General features: G+C 40.3%; 2 protein-coding genes across 9 annotated transcripts in view; one reads left to right on the forward strand and one right to left on the reverse strand.

Moving 5' to 3' along the window:
• Positions 1-381: 381 nt before the first annotated feature.
• acsl5 (acyl-CoA synthetase long chain family member 5) lies at positions 382-12,726 on the reverse strand. Of its 8 annotated transcripts, none has more exons than XM_032501744.1 (22): positions 12,579-12,726; positions 9,766-9,846; positions 8,777-8,945; positions 8,588-8,699; positions 7,649-7,713; positions 7,453-7,554; positions 7,269-7,368; positions 6,757-6,935; positions 6,600-6,632; positions 6,459-6,510; positions 5,250-5,323; positions 5,090-5,167; positions 4,844-4,978; positions 4,300-4,434; positions 4,115-4,210; positions 3,359-3,431; positions 2,865-2,953; positions 2,296-2,412; positions 1,945-2,088; positions 1,753-1,854; positions 1,573-1,644; positions 382-538 (listed from the first exon to the last, which is right to left on the reverse strand). In XM_032501744.1, exons 3-22 carry the CDS (start codon positions 8,930-8,932, stop codon positions 401-403), a joined length of 2,052 nt encoding a protein of 683 aa, XP_032357635.1. In that variant the 5' UTR covers positions 8,933-8,945; positions 9,766-9,846; positions 12,579-12,726; the 3' UTR covers positions 382-400. The 8 variants fall into 8 exon arrangements, with proteins under 8 accessions (XP_032357635.1, XP_032357634.1, XP_032357636.1 ...); XM_032501743.1 differs by having other exon boundaries at positions 9,766-9,875; XM_032501745.1 differs by having other exon boundaries at positions 8,777-8,963; positions 9,766-9,875.
• An 818-nt stretch (positions 12,727-13,544) lies between these two features.
• Positions 13,545-17,149, forward strand: part of gucy2g (guanylate cyclase 2g) — a 12,723-nt gene continuing 9,118 nt past the window's right edge. The window contains exons 1-5 of the mRNA XM_032501730.1: positions 13,545-13,892; positions 15,718-16,066; positions 16,173-16,282; positions 16,435-16,617; positions 16,718-16,862. Of these exons, the coding sequence (XP_032357621.1) occupies positions 13,566-13,892; positions 15,718-16,066; positions 16,173-16,282; positions 16,435-16,617; positions 16,718-16,862 (1,114 nt within the window). The 5' untranslated portion in view covers positions 13,545-13,565. The remainder of the gene's footprint in view (positions 13,893-15,717; positions 16,067-16,172; positions 16,283-16,434; positions 16,618-16,717; positions 16,863-17,149) is intronic.

The following is a 17,149-nucleotide window of genomic DNA, read 5'->3' on the forward strand; positions in this document are numbered from 1 at the left end:
AAAGAAAAAGAAAATCTTAAGCTAAACTCTTTGTACAATATTTGTTTGAACCGTTTTAATTTACAGAATGCCTTGCAATGCATGTGTTGAAACACATGAGGGCAGTGTGGACAAACTGACCTGAAGTTAAAGCTCCCATGACTGTGCTCTTTTGATGCTTTTATAAAGACCTTAGTGGTCCACTAATACCATATCTAAAGTCTTTCCCAAAATTCAGCCTTGGTGCAGAATTACAGCCACCGAGCTGTCCTTAGCATGTGCCATTTCTGAGTCTGACGTTTTAGAGGCCTGAGACAAAAGCTACAGTGTCTTGTTGTGGATGTTTGTGCTGCTGCGCAACAGGTGAACTGTTTTAAATCAAAAAGACTGGTTCAACCAACATAGATGTGGGTGTATACATTTATTGTAAGTTAGCGTACAGTTTGTCGATCTGTGGCTTGAAAAGAGATGTGAGCTCGTTCCTCTTGGCCTTGAGAGTTGGAGTTAACAGACCGTTCTCGATACTGAACTGTTCTGGGTGGAGATACACGTCTTTCACCTGCATCAGGTAGGAAGAGGAGGGGGTGAAGAGGGTTAAAGTATCTGGATAGAAGATTTGGCTCAAGATGCAAACTGAATTAAAAGCCCATTTGAACTTGGCGTAATAACTTTTGAATAAACATCTCTCAGTCTACTGGAGTAAAAGACAGTGGGTGTAAAGAGGACATAGTCGGGGGATTTCTGGTCAGTGAGTCAAGTGTCTAACATCTGCACGGTCTAAATGCAACATATTCTCTCATCTCGTAAAATATGGACCCTTGGTGATGTGCCTTTGTCGTTATTGTCTTGGTCGGACTATTGACTTCCCTTTTGACTGTTAGGTTAAGGAAAAGCTTGTGGGTGGGCTTATGTTTCCATGACACGCCGGAATAGAGGGACGGTCAAGGACAGGAACCCCGCTCTCCTGGGTGAAAATCCTGTGTTTGACCCATCATCCACCCGACCAACCTCCCTATGCACTATTTCCCCCTTACATACGACTCACTAAACCCCATCTAGATTCTGCTCTCCCAGTACGTTCTACACACGCCAAAGGGTGCCTTTTTCGTCAGACGTGACAACCACTGTCCATCTGTATTTTACGAGTTGATGTTACTTCAAGACATTTCTTTGAACAAAAACTGCTCATTTTAACCAGTAGAGGGTGAACTGAGCCAGATTTAGTGAAATGTTAAGCACCAGAGTTCATTAGGTTGATGACCTCCCATGCTTTCAGTTTGGAAATTTAAAGCAATACTATGTAACTTTCCCAGCTTCTGTCATCCCTACAGGTTGTCCCATTGGAACTAGTTCCAATGGGACAACCTGTAGGGGGGACCGAGGCGGTGATTGTACGAGCTGTATTTAAAATGAGAACCTGTAGGGGGACCAAAGAGGGAAAGTTACATAGTATTGCTTTAAAATGTTGAGTTACTCTTTACGTTTGTCAAATTCTGATTATTGGGAGAATATCCTTGCCAACTTTACACCTGATTTGATTAAGCTCTTTAAATAACAGACATACAGTTTAAGGAATTCATGAGGAGCCGTTACCTGTTCGAAGGACTTGAGTCCTGCTTCTTTGCCCAGTTTAGTCAGGTCTGAAAGAATGGCTCTCTTTATTTCCTGCAGAGAAATGTCATCATTGTAAGAAGCATTCCACTAGTTTTTCCTACAACATGGGAAAGGGAAGGCCCTCCTGAACACAGGTAAGGCAACAGAAAAAAGCATTACTGTGTTTTTGCAGAGTTCTTCAAAGGAGCCTTGGCACCCTAGATTCTTTGCAAAACCCGGCAGGACGTCAGGGTCTGGGACAACGATGGCGATCAGGCAGGACTACAGTCGCACAGGATAAAAAGAGTTTGATAGTCAGCGGGAGGGAGAGTGTACCGACTGTATACACGGAGTACAAAGATGCCGTTTTACCTGTAGACTGTCTCCATGTACAAATATTTGGGCCACAGGTTCACTGCGGACATACACATTCTCAATCTTCTCTGGTGCGATGTACTCCCCCTGAGCCAGCTTAAAGATGTTCTTCTTCCGGTCGATAATCTTCAGAACACCACTCTATTCACAAGACAAACATGGGACATTTGTTTCTCAAAACCTTTTCCAGTAACTGGAATATTGGATATTTTAAGTTCAGTGTTTGACGAAAGAGATTAAAAGGCAGATTCAAAAGACTATGCATCTGTTGCAGAAAGCTTGTAGTTGTACTCATGCAGTTGCCAAATTTACATCAAGAAAAAAACAAAACTGGGTTTTGATTCTTACTGGAAGCCATTTCCCGATGTCACCAGTGTGAAGCCAACCGTCTTCATCCAAGGCCTCTGCAGTCTTCTCCGGGTCTTTCAAGTACCCCTTGAACACATTTCTACCCTTGATACAGACCTGGAAATGACCAGAGAAAGACGATACAGAAGTAGATCACATTTGACTTTAAACCTTTAACATTGCATATTCCTAAAGGTTTTAACATGGGGAAAGGAGAATCTATATATCGTACATCTCTTGACACTTAAATTATACAAGATTTGTTTCATAGTATTTAGGTTTAAAATTTAATTTGAGAGAAAAAAAAAAAAAAAAAAAAAAAAAACACCACACACTTTCATGTTCATGCATTACCGGATTTGCTCTTCATAAAATGCAGAAATACGAACCAGCATTAAGAAAAATGACATTTAGCTTCAGAACTTAAATTTACGTTTTATTCAGTATTAAAAAGTAACTCAGTTGTGCATTAATGGAAACATTGCAAACAGAAACTGCCAATAGTTAATGCAGCACACTTTGAAGCCAGGTATTCCTGCACCTCACCTGTTTAGTTTCCATCATCTTACCTCCCCTTCGCCGTTTGAAGCGAAGTAGTTCATGTCTTCAACATCCACCAGCTTCACAACATTACAAGGCAGCGGCACCCCAACATGACCTGTTGGTAAAAGACCACATAGGAGTTCTTGCTTATTTATTCTATAAAAGTGCTGCAACTAAGGATTCATTTGTTGGTTATTTTCTTGATCAAGCCATACATTCATTGTCAAGATTATTCAGTTTAATGTTTCAAAGACAAGGGAAATGCAGCATGTCATGATTGAGCTGAAACCATGACATTTTACATGAAAATGTAAGCAATTATCAGTCATAAAAACCAATCAAATATCAGTACGCTCAATTTATAGCCCGCTATGTCTGTCAAATCTTAACTTGTAAAATTACTAAATCAATTTAGTGAGTTAAAAACGTACAATATTTTCGTCCGAAATGTAATGAGTTTAAGTATAAAGTAGCAGAAAGTACAGAACAAATGTGGGACATGCAAGGTTGAAATGCATACCTGAGGTGGCGTCTCCTGGCATGGTGAAGGTGCAGCCGGCTGTGCACTCCGTCTGACCGTACGCCTCAAAGATCTGAGTGTACCAGTCAGAGAGGAAGAACATGAAGAGATCAGTAACAGCTGGACGCTGTTGAGCAATCTCTACTCTCGTCCAAACACAAGAGTTACTGCATGTTAACACCTCCGAGTTTACAGAGGTTCCAAACATTCTCAAGTACATGACTGCTTTAAGAAACTAGGTCAACATCTTTTTTATATGTTTCAAGAAGCCAAATTAGATTTCAGAAAATACTACATTTAAAGCAGGGACTACTAATATTGTATAATATTAAGCATATTTACCTGGGCCTACAATAAGGTGTGGGCAGCCTAAAGCCTTTGCACATCTTTTAGGGCATAGAATACTAAGCCATTTAATATATTTGGATTGTTTTTATCAAGTATGGTAAAAATACAAGTGGCACAGTGAATCCTTAGGGTTAACTAAATCTGTGGATGGTCACCTTAGTGAGGTCTTACGGCCAGTAAGGCCGTTAACAGCGTTTGCTTTTTTACAAAAAGGCAGATTTATTTTTGCCAATATATGTTGGATTCATGTTAAGACATTTTCATATGAGAAAAATTCAGAAATTCAATTTGGCGGCCGCCCTGCAGTATCTGAGGACGCCCTTGGGGCCCCGGATCCCCTGTTGGAGATCTGGTTTAGAGAACTGAATTTAGCATTTTGCAAAGGATTAGCTGGATAAATGTTAGTACCTGGCAGCCCAGAGAAGCCCTGAGGAAGTTGAGCACAGATGGAGATATGGGTGCTGCTCCCGTCACCATGACCCGCACTCGTCCCCCCAGAGACTCCTGCAGTCAAGAGCATGTTGTACATTCAGTGACTTTTTCTTTTAAAGTAACATAATCTACCATTAGTTCCACTAAGAGCGGTACCGTACCTGAACTTTGTGGAAGATGAGCTTGTCCCACACGCTGTTGTTCCTGATGATGCCCTCCCTCACTTCAGCAAACTTCCTCTCCACGGCAAAGTTCAGCAGCCATTTCTTGAAAGGCGATTTGGCTCCACTCTGAACCTGGGGACGGGATGTTGGATTTGAAATAGGAAACATTGAAGTAATGTTTAGAGCAGAATAAGAGGAAAGAGGGGGCCGTTGTGTCTGACGCAAATCACCAGCTGTGTTCAGATCCTTTACTTCTGAGAAAAAAAAAAAAAAAAAAAAAGTGTACTAAAACTAGTGTAAAAAGTTAAACTTAATGCAACTATAAATCAGCAAAACGTACTGCTATTAAAAAGTAAATGTCGAAAAATGTCCCCTGAGCCATTAATCAGATTATTCATGCATTGATGTTAATCCAGGACTTTACTGTTGTAATAAAATGAGCTGGATCTCATAAATATTGATTTTCATCATAGATTAATCTGCTGATCATCTGAAAGTCAGACTTGTTAGTTTTGTCCAACCAATAGTGGAAATCACTGACTTTGTCATAGACACGGTTGAGAAGTCGAGGCACAACTGGGAAAATGGTGGGCTGCAGGGCTTTCATGTCATCTGGCAGCAGTCTGATGTCTCCCTGGAAGAATCCCACCTTACCACCAGCACCGTAGACCACGGTCTACAAGAAACAGACAAAAAGTCATCAAGTGACCTGCTGAAGTCTCATGTTTAAAAACAAGCCTTATGCGCTTAAAATTAGAGATTTAATAAATAAAAAAGGGGCCTTCACCTGTACGACTCTCTCAAACATGTGTGCTAAAGGCAGGAATGAAATGCTGGTATCCTGAGGAGATGGAACAAGTACCGTCTGTTGGACACAGAGGCTTTGTTAGCAGTAAGCCCACAACACATGCACCAAAACATTTCCTTTAAATAGTTATAAAACATACATCAAAGCTTTTGAGGACACCTGCAGCATCAGAGACCATGTTCTCATGGGTCAACATTGCTCCCTTGGGGTTTCCTGAAAAACAGAAGGGACACATTTGACTTTTAATACTACATAATTGATGGATTACTGCATGGGCCTACACAGGGGCCTCAAGTGTTGGGGGGGGCCAGGCCTTCACTTCCAAAATGCCACTCTAGACACATACTGACCATGAAAAGAGACAACATGACCACAAAAGACAATGCATAAGCCTGTCCTGCTTTTATATAGAAAAGATGGTGGGAGCCTTCTGCAGGTCTGTGTCCAGGGCCTTTTGTCTCAGAATCCATCCATACTCACAAATAGTTTGTCCCCCCCCCCCCACGAGGAAGTCTAATAACATTGTCAGAGCATTCACATGATACAAGCCTTCTGGGATTGCGCATGCACCCCCACCCCTCTGCCACAGTTACTAGTAGCCACAAAAGACAGGATTAAAAAAGTAAAGATTGACTCTTCAGAAGAGGTCATTATCTTCACTTGAGTTTCTACACGGGAAAGTCACCGGACGTCATGCTTCTTAACATAGTCATGCTGATAAATACACAGAGTTGTGTAGAGCCGATATTCTTCGTTAGCTTTGTGGCAACTCATTTGGCAATGGCTTGAATGTAACAATCAATATCACTAGATGAGTTGTGCCACCGCTACAATGCTAGCAGCTCTGAGGCTGTGCTTGTTGAGCTGCATGCTAACCTGCTCTAAGCAAGCACTCTAAACAAATTATTGTATAACTGAACTATAAGATGGCTGTATATGAAAAATCAGGATCATCCATGTTTTTAGGATTCATCCTGCAGGATACAAGAATGAGTAAAAATTTATGTAATCCTTAATGGTTGAGATTTCACTCAAAATGTCAACTTCATGGTGATGCTAGAGCAGAAGTCAGGAGATCACAAAAGATTTTTTTGGGTTTCATCCCTAAGTTACAAGAATGCGTGATTGACCTACCAACAGACACTGCCATCTCAAGCTTTTATAAAAAAAAAAAATAAAAATAAAAAAAAAAAACAACTCAATCCTGGCTGCTCTCTTGCTCAGTCTGTGCCGTCAGGTGTAAGATTCAAACATCATGGCGGCACAGGATTATTCAGAGTGATCCCGCCTCCTTTGCTTAATGATTTATAAAAATAAAACCTTGCAAATGAAATACTAAATCCATCACCTGTAGTGCCGCTGGTGAAGCAAACAATCCCAAGGTCTTCTGGCTTTGGTGGCTGTTAAGAACATGTAATCAGCACATCATCCACCTTGTTAAATCTGCCAAAATGGATTACATGAATTAACAGAACAAAAAAAAACTTACAACAGGCTTTTGAAGATTGCTTTTCCCCATAGCCTAGAGAACAGGGGAGAGAAAAAAAAAAAGTGTTCAGTGATTGTGCTTCTTACAGTATCATTTGTGCAGAGCAAAAGCTAAGCATTGACCACCAGTAACTACTGATGTGTTAATTGTGCATTACCTCCACATCCTGCAACACAACAACGTCCACCCCACACTTGGTTCCTCGCTCGGCCAACTCCGGGTCAAAAGGGTCCATGACGATGATGGTTTTGAGAACTGGAGTCTGGCCCGCCTCCCGCATCTGCAGCAGTGTTTCGGCTTTTCTTTGATTGTCACAAAGCACTGTGGAGATCTCCGCTGAAAGACGTAAAATTAAGCTGTATCAGCCTGGTAAATTTGACAGTACGATTACAATAGCAAAAGTTGACACAAGTGCCGTCATGAGGCAAGACTTGTCAATACTGATGGAGTTTTAAAAAGATTCAGAGTAAAAGATATATAAGCAGACCTACTGTAATCGTCATGCTCTGTCTTATTGAGAAGTGATTACATAATCAAAAATGAAGCAGAGATTTAAGGAGCTGGTGTGAGAAATAACTAAGAGATTAGAGGACACAGGTCCCTGTGGTAACCGATGAGTTACTGGACTCTAATTAGCAGCATTAAGAGTGCAAGAAAAGCGCCAATTACCTCGGTCGATAATGAACACAAGAGCTTCAGGACCCAGGGTGTCGTACAGGGGGACCACTACCATAGAGTAGGTGTAACAGGCCAGTTCTCCAATAATCCACTTAAAAAAATAGAGGGACAGCAGTCACATTACATTGTTCAAACTAAGAAAAAAATAATTATCGCATCAGCAAAGGCCACTCACCTCAGGTCTATTCTGAGAAAAGATGCCAACAAAAGTGTCAGTGTTCGGCTTCAAACCCTTGTGAAGTAGACCTGATCCCAGGTGCGCCGCTCTATCAGACACCTTCAGTCACAGGAAGAGGAGGAAAGGTCAGCTGGAGCACAGCAGTTTTTGTTTACATTTATTTTTTTCTCTGCAATGTCGCATGTTGTTTTACCTGTTTGTACTTCAGCCACTGGTAAGGCCTTCCTGATTTTCTGTAACCCAAGCATGGTCCGTTACCTGTAAAAACATTTTAAAAAACTACATGGAAAAAACCAACAACTAGTGAACTGTTTGCTTTTAAATGATAGTAAAGCTCCACAGCAATACATTAGCCATCTCTCTGATGAACAGCTGACTTCTGACCCAGTGTCAGGTTCAGTTCTGGTCAATAACACTGTCTATACAGCACCTGTATTATTCCACTTATTTAGTATTACTCATCATTCCCACTCTCACATCTCAATTATATATTTTATTTATTCATCATTCTCATTTCCTATTTTTCAGAACTGTTCATACTGTTATATAATAATACTATTTTATCCCAGTACCCTTGCACTACGCACATTTAAATAATTGTATTGATCTCTTCATTGCACTCATGCCTCTATATTGTTTCTGTTTAGAGTATGTATATATTAGTGTGTATATTTCTGTTTTGGTTGGTATAAATGTGTAAGCACAGTGAGTAACAATGCTCCAAAGACAAATTCCTCGTATGTGTCCACATACCTAGCGAATAAAGCTGATTCCGAGAGGTTTAACTGGAATGAATGTAGCCTCCCTTCATGGCTATAAATTGGTTGGACAGACTAGAAACGGCTACAATCCATCCATCCACAAAAATGCACCTTTCCTTGCCAATGGTTAGATTCCACTTTGTCTGTGCACGTTTGTACTGTATATGAAAAGGAAACTATTGACTATACTATAGACTCAAGTAGTTAAAAACTTGGTCTTATTCTTACCATCCATGTAATGCACCATTACTCTACCCATTTATCATTTTCCACACGCATCAGCATCCCAACGATACTGGCAACACCAAATTGCTAGTGGCATGAAGGCCGGTCCTGTGAGAGCCATCAGTCAGAGTGAAAAATGTCGTCACCTGAAACTTTCAGACCCCTCTGAAAGACCTCATACATGGTCTTGGCGTCATCGTGGCAATAAGACATCAGGTTGTTGTTGTCCTCAAGCAATGCAGTTTTTCTTGCACCATCCTGAGGACGTTGAGCAGAATTAATATGAAAACTATTCAGTACAGTATGCTGTACTAATAAAACTTGGCACTCTTTACCTTGATGCCCAGAGTTTGCTTTTTGAGGTCAATGGGGCTGCGGAGGGGACTGGGTCTTGAGTTGAGGTAAAACAAGACTGCAGCTCCTAGGGCGACCAGGGAGATGATGGCTGGGGTCGGGAGGGGGGACGACAGAACCTGGAAAAGGACGTCCATGGTGCAATGTCTGCTGGGACGCAGAAAAACGCTGTATTAAGAGAAACTTTGACATAACCACATTCAGTCTACAACTTTGTAATATTTAAGATATACAGTCCTATTATGCAATTCTGAGCTCCTTGACGCTGCTCGATACTGTCCCTATAATAACTGGAGGTCAAAGTCAACATGAATTGTGCAACAGTTATTTATAATCACTCCAAGATAGAGTCCAAGCCATGAACACCATTGCAGTCTATACTTGAAGTGATAGGAGCACAATGTTTGAGTATTTATACACCGATACAAAACGACACTGCATGAGATTAAAAAACATGTCTGAAGGTTTCACAAATGCAGTTTTTAAATAATATTAATAAGCATACAATTAAGTTTAGTTGACCTTTGAGACAGATTGGGTCTGCAGTCATGGTGAACTACACTAAAGGTCAAGGTTAATTATTTTATGAGAACATATTTTATCAGAACATACCCAGAGTCTGATTGGGAACAAGCATAGGTTATGGCATTTGTGGAACAGCATTTAAAGTTAATGCTGTAAGAGAGAAAGTGGTCACTTGTTTCCAGTTATGAACATCATAAAAGTCTTAATTCATGTTTCCATTGTAGAGCCATTACACTTATTTTCTGATTCTTGGATTTTACTTGTTTTGTTAAAACGGACTTTAAAATGGGGGGGGGGGGGGGGGGGGGGGGATACAATTAAAATATGGACATGCTTGTAAACTCTATAATTGATATTTCATTCATATGTACACTTAAAGAAAAAAAAAAAAACACCATACACTCATTTGACAAATCCAGTAGTGATTTAAATGCCCAGCTCTTACCGGCTGTTGGTCCTCTCAGGTGTTCCACTCTGCTCCCAGTCGGCAGGCGTGTGGTGGAGTGTGTGCACAGCTGATCCTCCTCTGGTGTGAGGGAAGACACAGAATGACAACTCATAAAACAGTCGGACAGAGTCAAAAGGAACCTTTGAACCTCCCTTCCACTGATAAAGGAACCCAATCTCTGCTATTTAAGCTGTTCCGAGTTGTATGTCATGATATGAAAGTGTGTGTTTTGCAATTTATCATGCTGGTTAGTTATTTAAGAGAAAAGAGAAAAAAGAATGCCAGCTCTATCATCCAATAAATTACTTTTCAGTCCATAAAAGATACACTGAGACAATGTCACAACAAGGCCAAGATAGATCAATTTCAGCTAAGATAATGTCAGAGGAAGGCCAAAATGCTGCAGCTGATACAGGTCACCCTTATCTCCAGTTACCGTGAGCAACAAAACTAATTCAAAAATCTAAGAATTAGGACTGGACTCTAACGAGTTTCAGAAGATTTGTTTGCTCGTATTGGAATCAAAAGAAAATTGGAAAACATGTTTGCCCTTTTTTGCTTCAAATAGTTTCGTCACATTTACTGCTCAATTTTATTTAAACAATAGACTACATATTAAATCAAGCAGCTTACACTTTAATGACGCCTCTTAAAAAGGGGCACTGTAATCAAGAAATTAACATTTGATAGGAAGTTTGTGAAAACCAGACAGTTTAGAATAGTTGGACAATCTTTGATTTACGTGCTTTGGCACGTAACTTTGATATTAAATTCAAGCAGGTGATTGGAGGCTGTGAGTTGCCATGCAGCTTGTCTACATAAGGACAATGCAGATTAACATGAGCACTTGAGTCCAACAACAACCAGATTCATCCTAATTTTCATGCCCTCAGGAAGTTTAATCAACCCGTTGGTTGTTTGGTAGGCACATAAGACACAAAACTCTTATCACTCAAATAGACCATCCGCTTTTTTTCCCCAAAATACTATAACTGAAGTCTTTTTCCCAAAATTCAGCCTTGGTGCAGAATTACAGCCACTAGAAGGTGACACGCAAGATGGAGGCTGGGGTGTGGCCTTGACCAACTGCCATTTTGCTCATTTGAAGGCCATAGTGTCTCTTTCATGGGGGGCAAAAATCTCTGGGCAGGTAATGTGGAGAAAGGGGAGGTAACCTTGTGATGTCATAAAGGGCAAGATTCCAGATCAGCTCATCTGAGCTTTCATTTTCTCAAAGGCAGAGCAGGACACCCAGGGCTCGGTTTACACCTATCACCATTTCTAGCCACTGGGGGACCATAGGCAGGCTGGGGGAACTCAATGTTCATATAAAAAAATAAAAATGAGTCATACATGCAACATTTTTCTGGACAGCAGCCACCATGGAGATGTTACAAAATAAGGGTGAATACTTCCAAATGAATATAACGGAAGCACAAAGAGGAATCATGAAGACAGCAAACTGACTGTCACCATAAGCCACTGCTCATAACAGACCAAGTAGGGCATAAACAAAACAGTTTAATGCTGTGAGTAATGGTGCATCTTCCTACTCATGAATCTGACTTTACAATTTCTAAGAAGAAGATGTATCTAAAACTGAATGACGGATGCATCCCATTTTTTCCACTTAAAGCGTCATGTATTCACTGAACAAACACTGAACTTCTAACCCGCCATACGCGTGTGACTCATTTGATTTTTTCCTAGACAGTTAGCTGAAGGTAAAGGCTCATTGCAGCTGCTCCGATGGTCGGGCCGAGCTTTTTAAACACGCAGGGAAGGCGTCCAAAGAGCAATGGCTGATTACAACCGTTGAGCTTTGAACTCACACCTGTCAGGGCTGAAGGGAAGCGCTGAGCTCACTGACCAGGTGATGACTCCTCTAACTATTGGAGCTATAGTTAGAGTCAGCGCAGGCTAACACGACATTGCTAGAAAATGGAACTGGACCGATAGCCAAGCAGAACCAGGTGTGTTAACAGACACTTAAACATGCCGGGCGGTTGTCTACAGCACATTGCCTGATTAGAGATAAGTATGAGAACGTTGCAACACCAGGTGCTCAAACTCAAAACCATTGAGCCGTAGTCAGCCTCTGATCTCAGGGAGCGATTAACGCCTAGTAGACAAGGAGCTGGCATGCGCGAAAATTTCAATGCACAGAATTTCAAACTGCTGTTTAAAAAAAAAATTAGAAAATTGAGTGTTTGTGAGTTCTGTAATTTGTTCTCTCAAAAGATCAATAAATGCCAAATTAATGCACTATTTAGCATTGAAAGCAAAACATATATGAGAACATAGTTTAAACTTTAAAATTCACTTTGAGATAAACTTTTGCACACCAAATCTACAATGATCTTCAAATATTGTGATTTTTTTTACATGAACAAAGATTTAGTTTGGAAGAAACTGCAGGATTTGTTTACACTACTGTATGCAGTAAAACATTTGAATGCACTGTGGGATACATTTTTGATAAACAAAATTAATAAATAACAAAATTAGAAAGGGTGAATTTGTGGAGGACAGTTTGGAAATGTAGTTACCCAAACTCGGGGTCAATTGAAACTAAAGTTTGTAGAGCACAGTTTCTGCTCTATTGGCGTAAAAGAACAAGTTTAGAATTTTAGATGGCTGTTGTAGCCACATCATCAGGACAATTAGCACACAGATCACACTGATCGAGTTCAGCATAGAACTGGCCCCTAATAATAATAATAATAATAATAATAATACTGGCAAAAAACAATAGGGTCCATGCAGCTTTGCTGCTCGGACCCTAATTAGGAGAAGCTTTGAGAGGTTACCTGGTGGGATTAGCAGAGGCGGTTTGGAGCCTGGCTGAGCAGGGATCTCCTGGGGAATGAGAGGAGCTGAACCCAGCAACACCACTAATGCACAATCTGCCCAGCTGTGATCATTAGCACCTTAAAGTGCACACAGGTGTGTGAACCCCTCTGCCATGCAGCAAGGCTCAACCTGCTTAACTGCATATAACACTCCCAGGAGGTCTGCAACACGGTTTGCAGTTTGGAATTTTTGTTTTGTGTATTTGACTTAATTAAATTTCTTTAAATAAAACTATTTTCCACTCCCCTCGTGTGTGTGTGTGTGTGTGTGCGTGCGTGCAGTGGAAGAGTGTTCCTGTTAGAGATAGAAAGACATTATGATGAACTTTGACACTGGACAGCTGTCAGATGAGAGTTACATGCTAATTTTGATTGAAGAATAATAAATATGAGCCATGAAACAATACAGAAACAGTCATCATACATTTGTTTTGTGAGAACTTAATGAGGCTAATCTAATAAACATCTTCTTGAACCTCCCATATTGCTTCAAAGATGTCTGGGGCGGCCTCTAGCTCACCCAGTAAGAGTGTTCGCCCCATGTTGGCTGAGACCTGGAGCGGTCTGGGTTCAATTCCAACCTGCTGTCCTTTGAAGTGTGTCACCCCCCCCCCCCCCCATCTGTCTCCCACTTTCATATCTATACACTGTCACTATCATAAATGGAAAAGCCCCAAAAAATAGTATTTAAAAAAAATACATCTAAGCTTGGGGCCTGCTTTGCAAGTCATAATGCAATACACTCTAATGAATAGAAAATTATTATTTTTTTTAAATCATGAACTTAATGCTATCTTTGTACCTCCCACTCTCAAACACATATTTACATTTCCTCCTCCCAAACCATGTTGTCCAGCATCACCAGGGAAGTTGGGTATTTAAACCCGGTAACATGAAGCAATTTATAGGATGAGCGCGATGTTGAGGGCGGTGTATTCTCCTGGCATGAGGCACACATTGGTGCTTTACTTCACACTAACGGCTGCCTCTGTCATCAGTAATAACACCAACGGCTCTCACAGGCTGATCATTGGCTTCCAGGCCCCCTGGAATATGTCCTTCCCCTTCAGCGCCCTGCGGCTGGGCTCGGCCATACAGATAGCCATGGAGAAGGTGAACACTAATCCCTCTTTCCTGGGGAACTACAGTCTGGATTTCGTGTACATGGATACAGACTGTAAACCCAAAGTTTCCCTGGGAGGATTCATTCACCAGGTGTGGACAGAAAATGTGTCTGCCCTATTTGGTCCAGCGTGTCCTGAAGAAGCCGAGGTATGATTCATGTGATGGGGAAATTGATAATTCATGCATTCAATTTGTTAGTTTTTTGTGTTACTTTTTTAGAGCTTAAATGCAGAGGTAAAAAGTAACTAAGAGCATTTACTCACATACTGTACATAAGAAGTCCTACAATTTGTACTTAATATGTACTTGTATTTGTAAATATTGTATTTTTAACTCAATTGCCTTTCTCTGACAACCCTAGTTATGTTTCAGATTAAAATTTTAAATAAAGTAAAACACGCTATATTGTTACTTTAAGTAATTTAAGGACTTTTACAAAGAATTTCTACACAGTAATGTTACTTTTACTTAACTAAAATATCTAAATACTGAGTAAAACAGGACTGTGGTCCACTGAAAATTGAAATGACTGAGCAGAATATGCCAACACTGCAAGTGACACTGATATACTGTACATGCACTGGCTAGTTTATTAAGTACACCAAGCTAAAAAAAAAAAATGCATGTTGAGCGGCATATGTAAAATAATCTATGCAAATTAAAACTTGAGAAAACTGAAGAAATACTGTAGTTGCACTGAGCTAAATCTAATGCAGTCTACTGCAACAATCCTGCAATAGATCCTCCTTTCAAGTAGGTTACAATGTTTTTACAACAGTTTTAGAGAGGTGACTCAACTTTAACGTAAGATATAACTTTATTTACCCAGAGGGAAAATGTTGTGCAGCAGTTTCAGTGGAAAGTAAGATAAAAGTGCAAATGTAAAATATCAAACAGCTGCAAATCCAAAATAGTACGAGAAGTATAACATAACTAATTCTACAATATCGGATCGGAAGAACCAATAAGCGTAGGCTACATGGTTAATTCTAAATGTTCGTGATTATGTCCGTGATATTGCACATACTATCCCATAAGTAGGAAAGTTGTAATGTTTGATTGATCGACAGACAATATTTCAGAGATAAAGAGAGAGATTAAACAAAGCAGCAGAAATGGAGGCTGGAGCCACTCAGCACCTCATGTCTCTGCTGTCCACCTCTCGACAGGAGGTGGATGAGTTGTAGCGTTTGACTGATACAGGAAAAAAAAGGATTTCTTGCATTGTGGTGGTATTAGTCTAATGCCAAAGTTGTGATGATGTTATTCTGTCTACCCTATTTATACAAATCAGTGTAGACTAAGAAAAAAAAATACACTGAAATTTTACAATAAAACACCACAACATGCGCAGTAGACCTCCCATAAAACATCTTTACAAGTAGTTACTGTAATTTGCATAGCATTGTAGGCAGAAGATACATATCATTTATAGTAACAAACTTGAAATTGCGGTCAGTATACTGTTAACACAGCAGTAGTGCTACTATAGTTATATGACCTCAATATGCTGCCCATATAAGGACACATCTGAATTTACTCTGAAACAGCAAGTAGTGAACAAGAGACATGAAACAATTATGTCATAAGATGAGAAAAATCTTTTTCCCCCAAAAAATATGGCAAAAAAATAAAGACAGGTATTTAGTCATAGTTGTATTATGTCTATGTATTTAGTCCTCCAATGCACCCCCCCTCATATTTTCAACATAATAGTGGGTGCTGTACGAGATTACAGGAGTCTTGCGAGCCAACACCAGCATATTGTTCCAGTAGTTGAAAGTAAGTGGAGACTTTGTGTGTGAATCTATCATAAATGAATAGCTTAAGCTTAATGCAAATCATAATTGCGGTAAAGTAAGAGGGAGAGAGAATGAAAAGGCACCACAAACTACATAATTAGAATATCATCAACAGGATCAGAATGGTATGGTTTTTTTATGGTTTACAGGATCATCTTCATGCTTTCCAGGTCACAGGTCTCATTGCATCCACATGGAACATCCCCATGTTCGGCTTTGTGGGACAATCCTCCAAAATGGACAACACTGACATCTACGACTCCTACATCAAAGTTGTGCCACCTCTTAAAAGAAGCTCGGAGGTCCTGGTGAAGACCCTGGAGTTCTTTGGATGGAATCACATAGCGATGATCGGAGGGGGACTGGAATCAAACACTTGGGACAAAGTTGACGCTTTGTGGAAAACTTTTGAGAATCCGCTGAGAGACAAATTCAAGCTGGCTGCCGCGGTCAAGTTTGATACCAGCAATCCTCGGCTAGTTTATGAACATGTTAAGTTCATCTCAACAGTCGCCAGAGGTAAGAAGGAAAGTAGTTTTTGGATTTCTAAAAACACAACCACATTTCTTACCAATGATTTGGCTACTAAATGTGTCCTGTTGTCCTGGGACCCTCCGTACTCCAGTGATTGTGATTCTAACAAACCGCAAGGACTCCTTGGCTCTGTTGCTGGAGGCGGATCGTCAGGGTCTGATGAATGGGGACTACATGTTCTTCCTGGTGCAGCATTTTGAGGTCAGTGGCAGTGTGGTGAGTAAAACTTTCTATACAGCAGTTACACACATAGTCAGTTGAGGTAGGTTGTTGCACCATTAGAAACAATCCAAACTCTGTATAAAGGACTAAAACAATTATCAAATATATTATCTTCCATCTTTCCTGAGCAGGATAACTTGTGGCCCTATGCCCTGAACAGCAGATTTAACCCAGGTGCCATAAGTGCTTTTGACATGACCTTCGTCATCGGCCAGAAATCCTACGACGGCTACGAGTATTATGACTTCTTTGAGCAAGTTTTTGAAAGACTAAAGAGACACCCGTTTCACAGCAACCTGTCATCTGAAAAAGAGGTAAGCATCTATGTATTAATGATCTGTTGGAACACTTTCCCATTCAATCAGCTTAAAAATAGAATCACAGATACAATCATTTTTCTTTTTGTAATTTCAGGTTAGCCCGTACTCTGCCTACCTGCACGATGCAGTGCTTCTTTATGCGATGGGACTGAAGGAAGTCCTCAAAGATGGGGAAAACCCTCATGATGGACGGCAGCTGCTGCAGAGATTAAAAAATAAAAGCAAAATTCGATTTAATGGTTGGTAGCTGTGTGTTCATAAAGCTTTTAACCGCAAAATTACTGAATGTCTGCTAAGAAGTAAATATGGTTTTGTACCTTTAAGTGGTGGAGGAAGTATTTAGCAGTTACTACATACTAAAATTGTGATAATTCCATAAAGTGAGGACCAAAACGCAAAGACAGGCAGGAGAGTGTTTAGTAGAAGTCCAAACCAACACAGGTTTCCAAAAAGGAATCCACAATATTAAAAAACACAGGAAGTAAAACTGAAGACTAGACAGCACAGAAAACCAGACTATTGACAT

The sequence above is a fragment of the Etheostoma spectabile genome, chromosome 21 (genome assembly GCF_008692095.1).
Source record: "Etheostoma spectabile isolate EspeVRDwgs_2016 chromosome 21, UIUC_Espe_1.0, whole genome shotgun sequence".
In the NCBI taxonomy this organism is placed as follows: domain Eukaryota; kingdom Metazoa; phylum Chordata; class Actinopteri; order Perciformes; family Percidae; genus Etheostoma; species Etheostoma spectabile.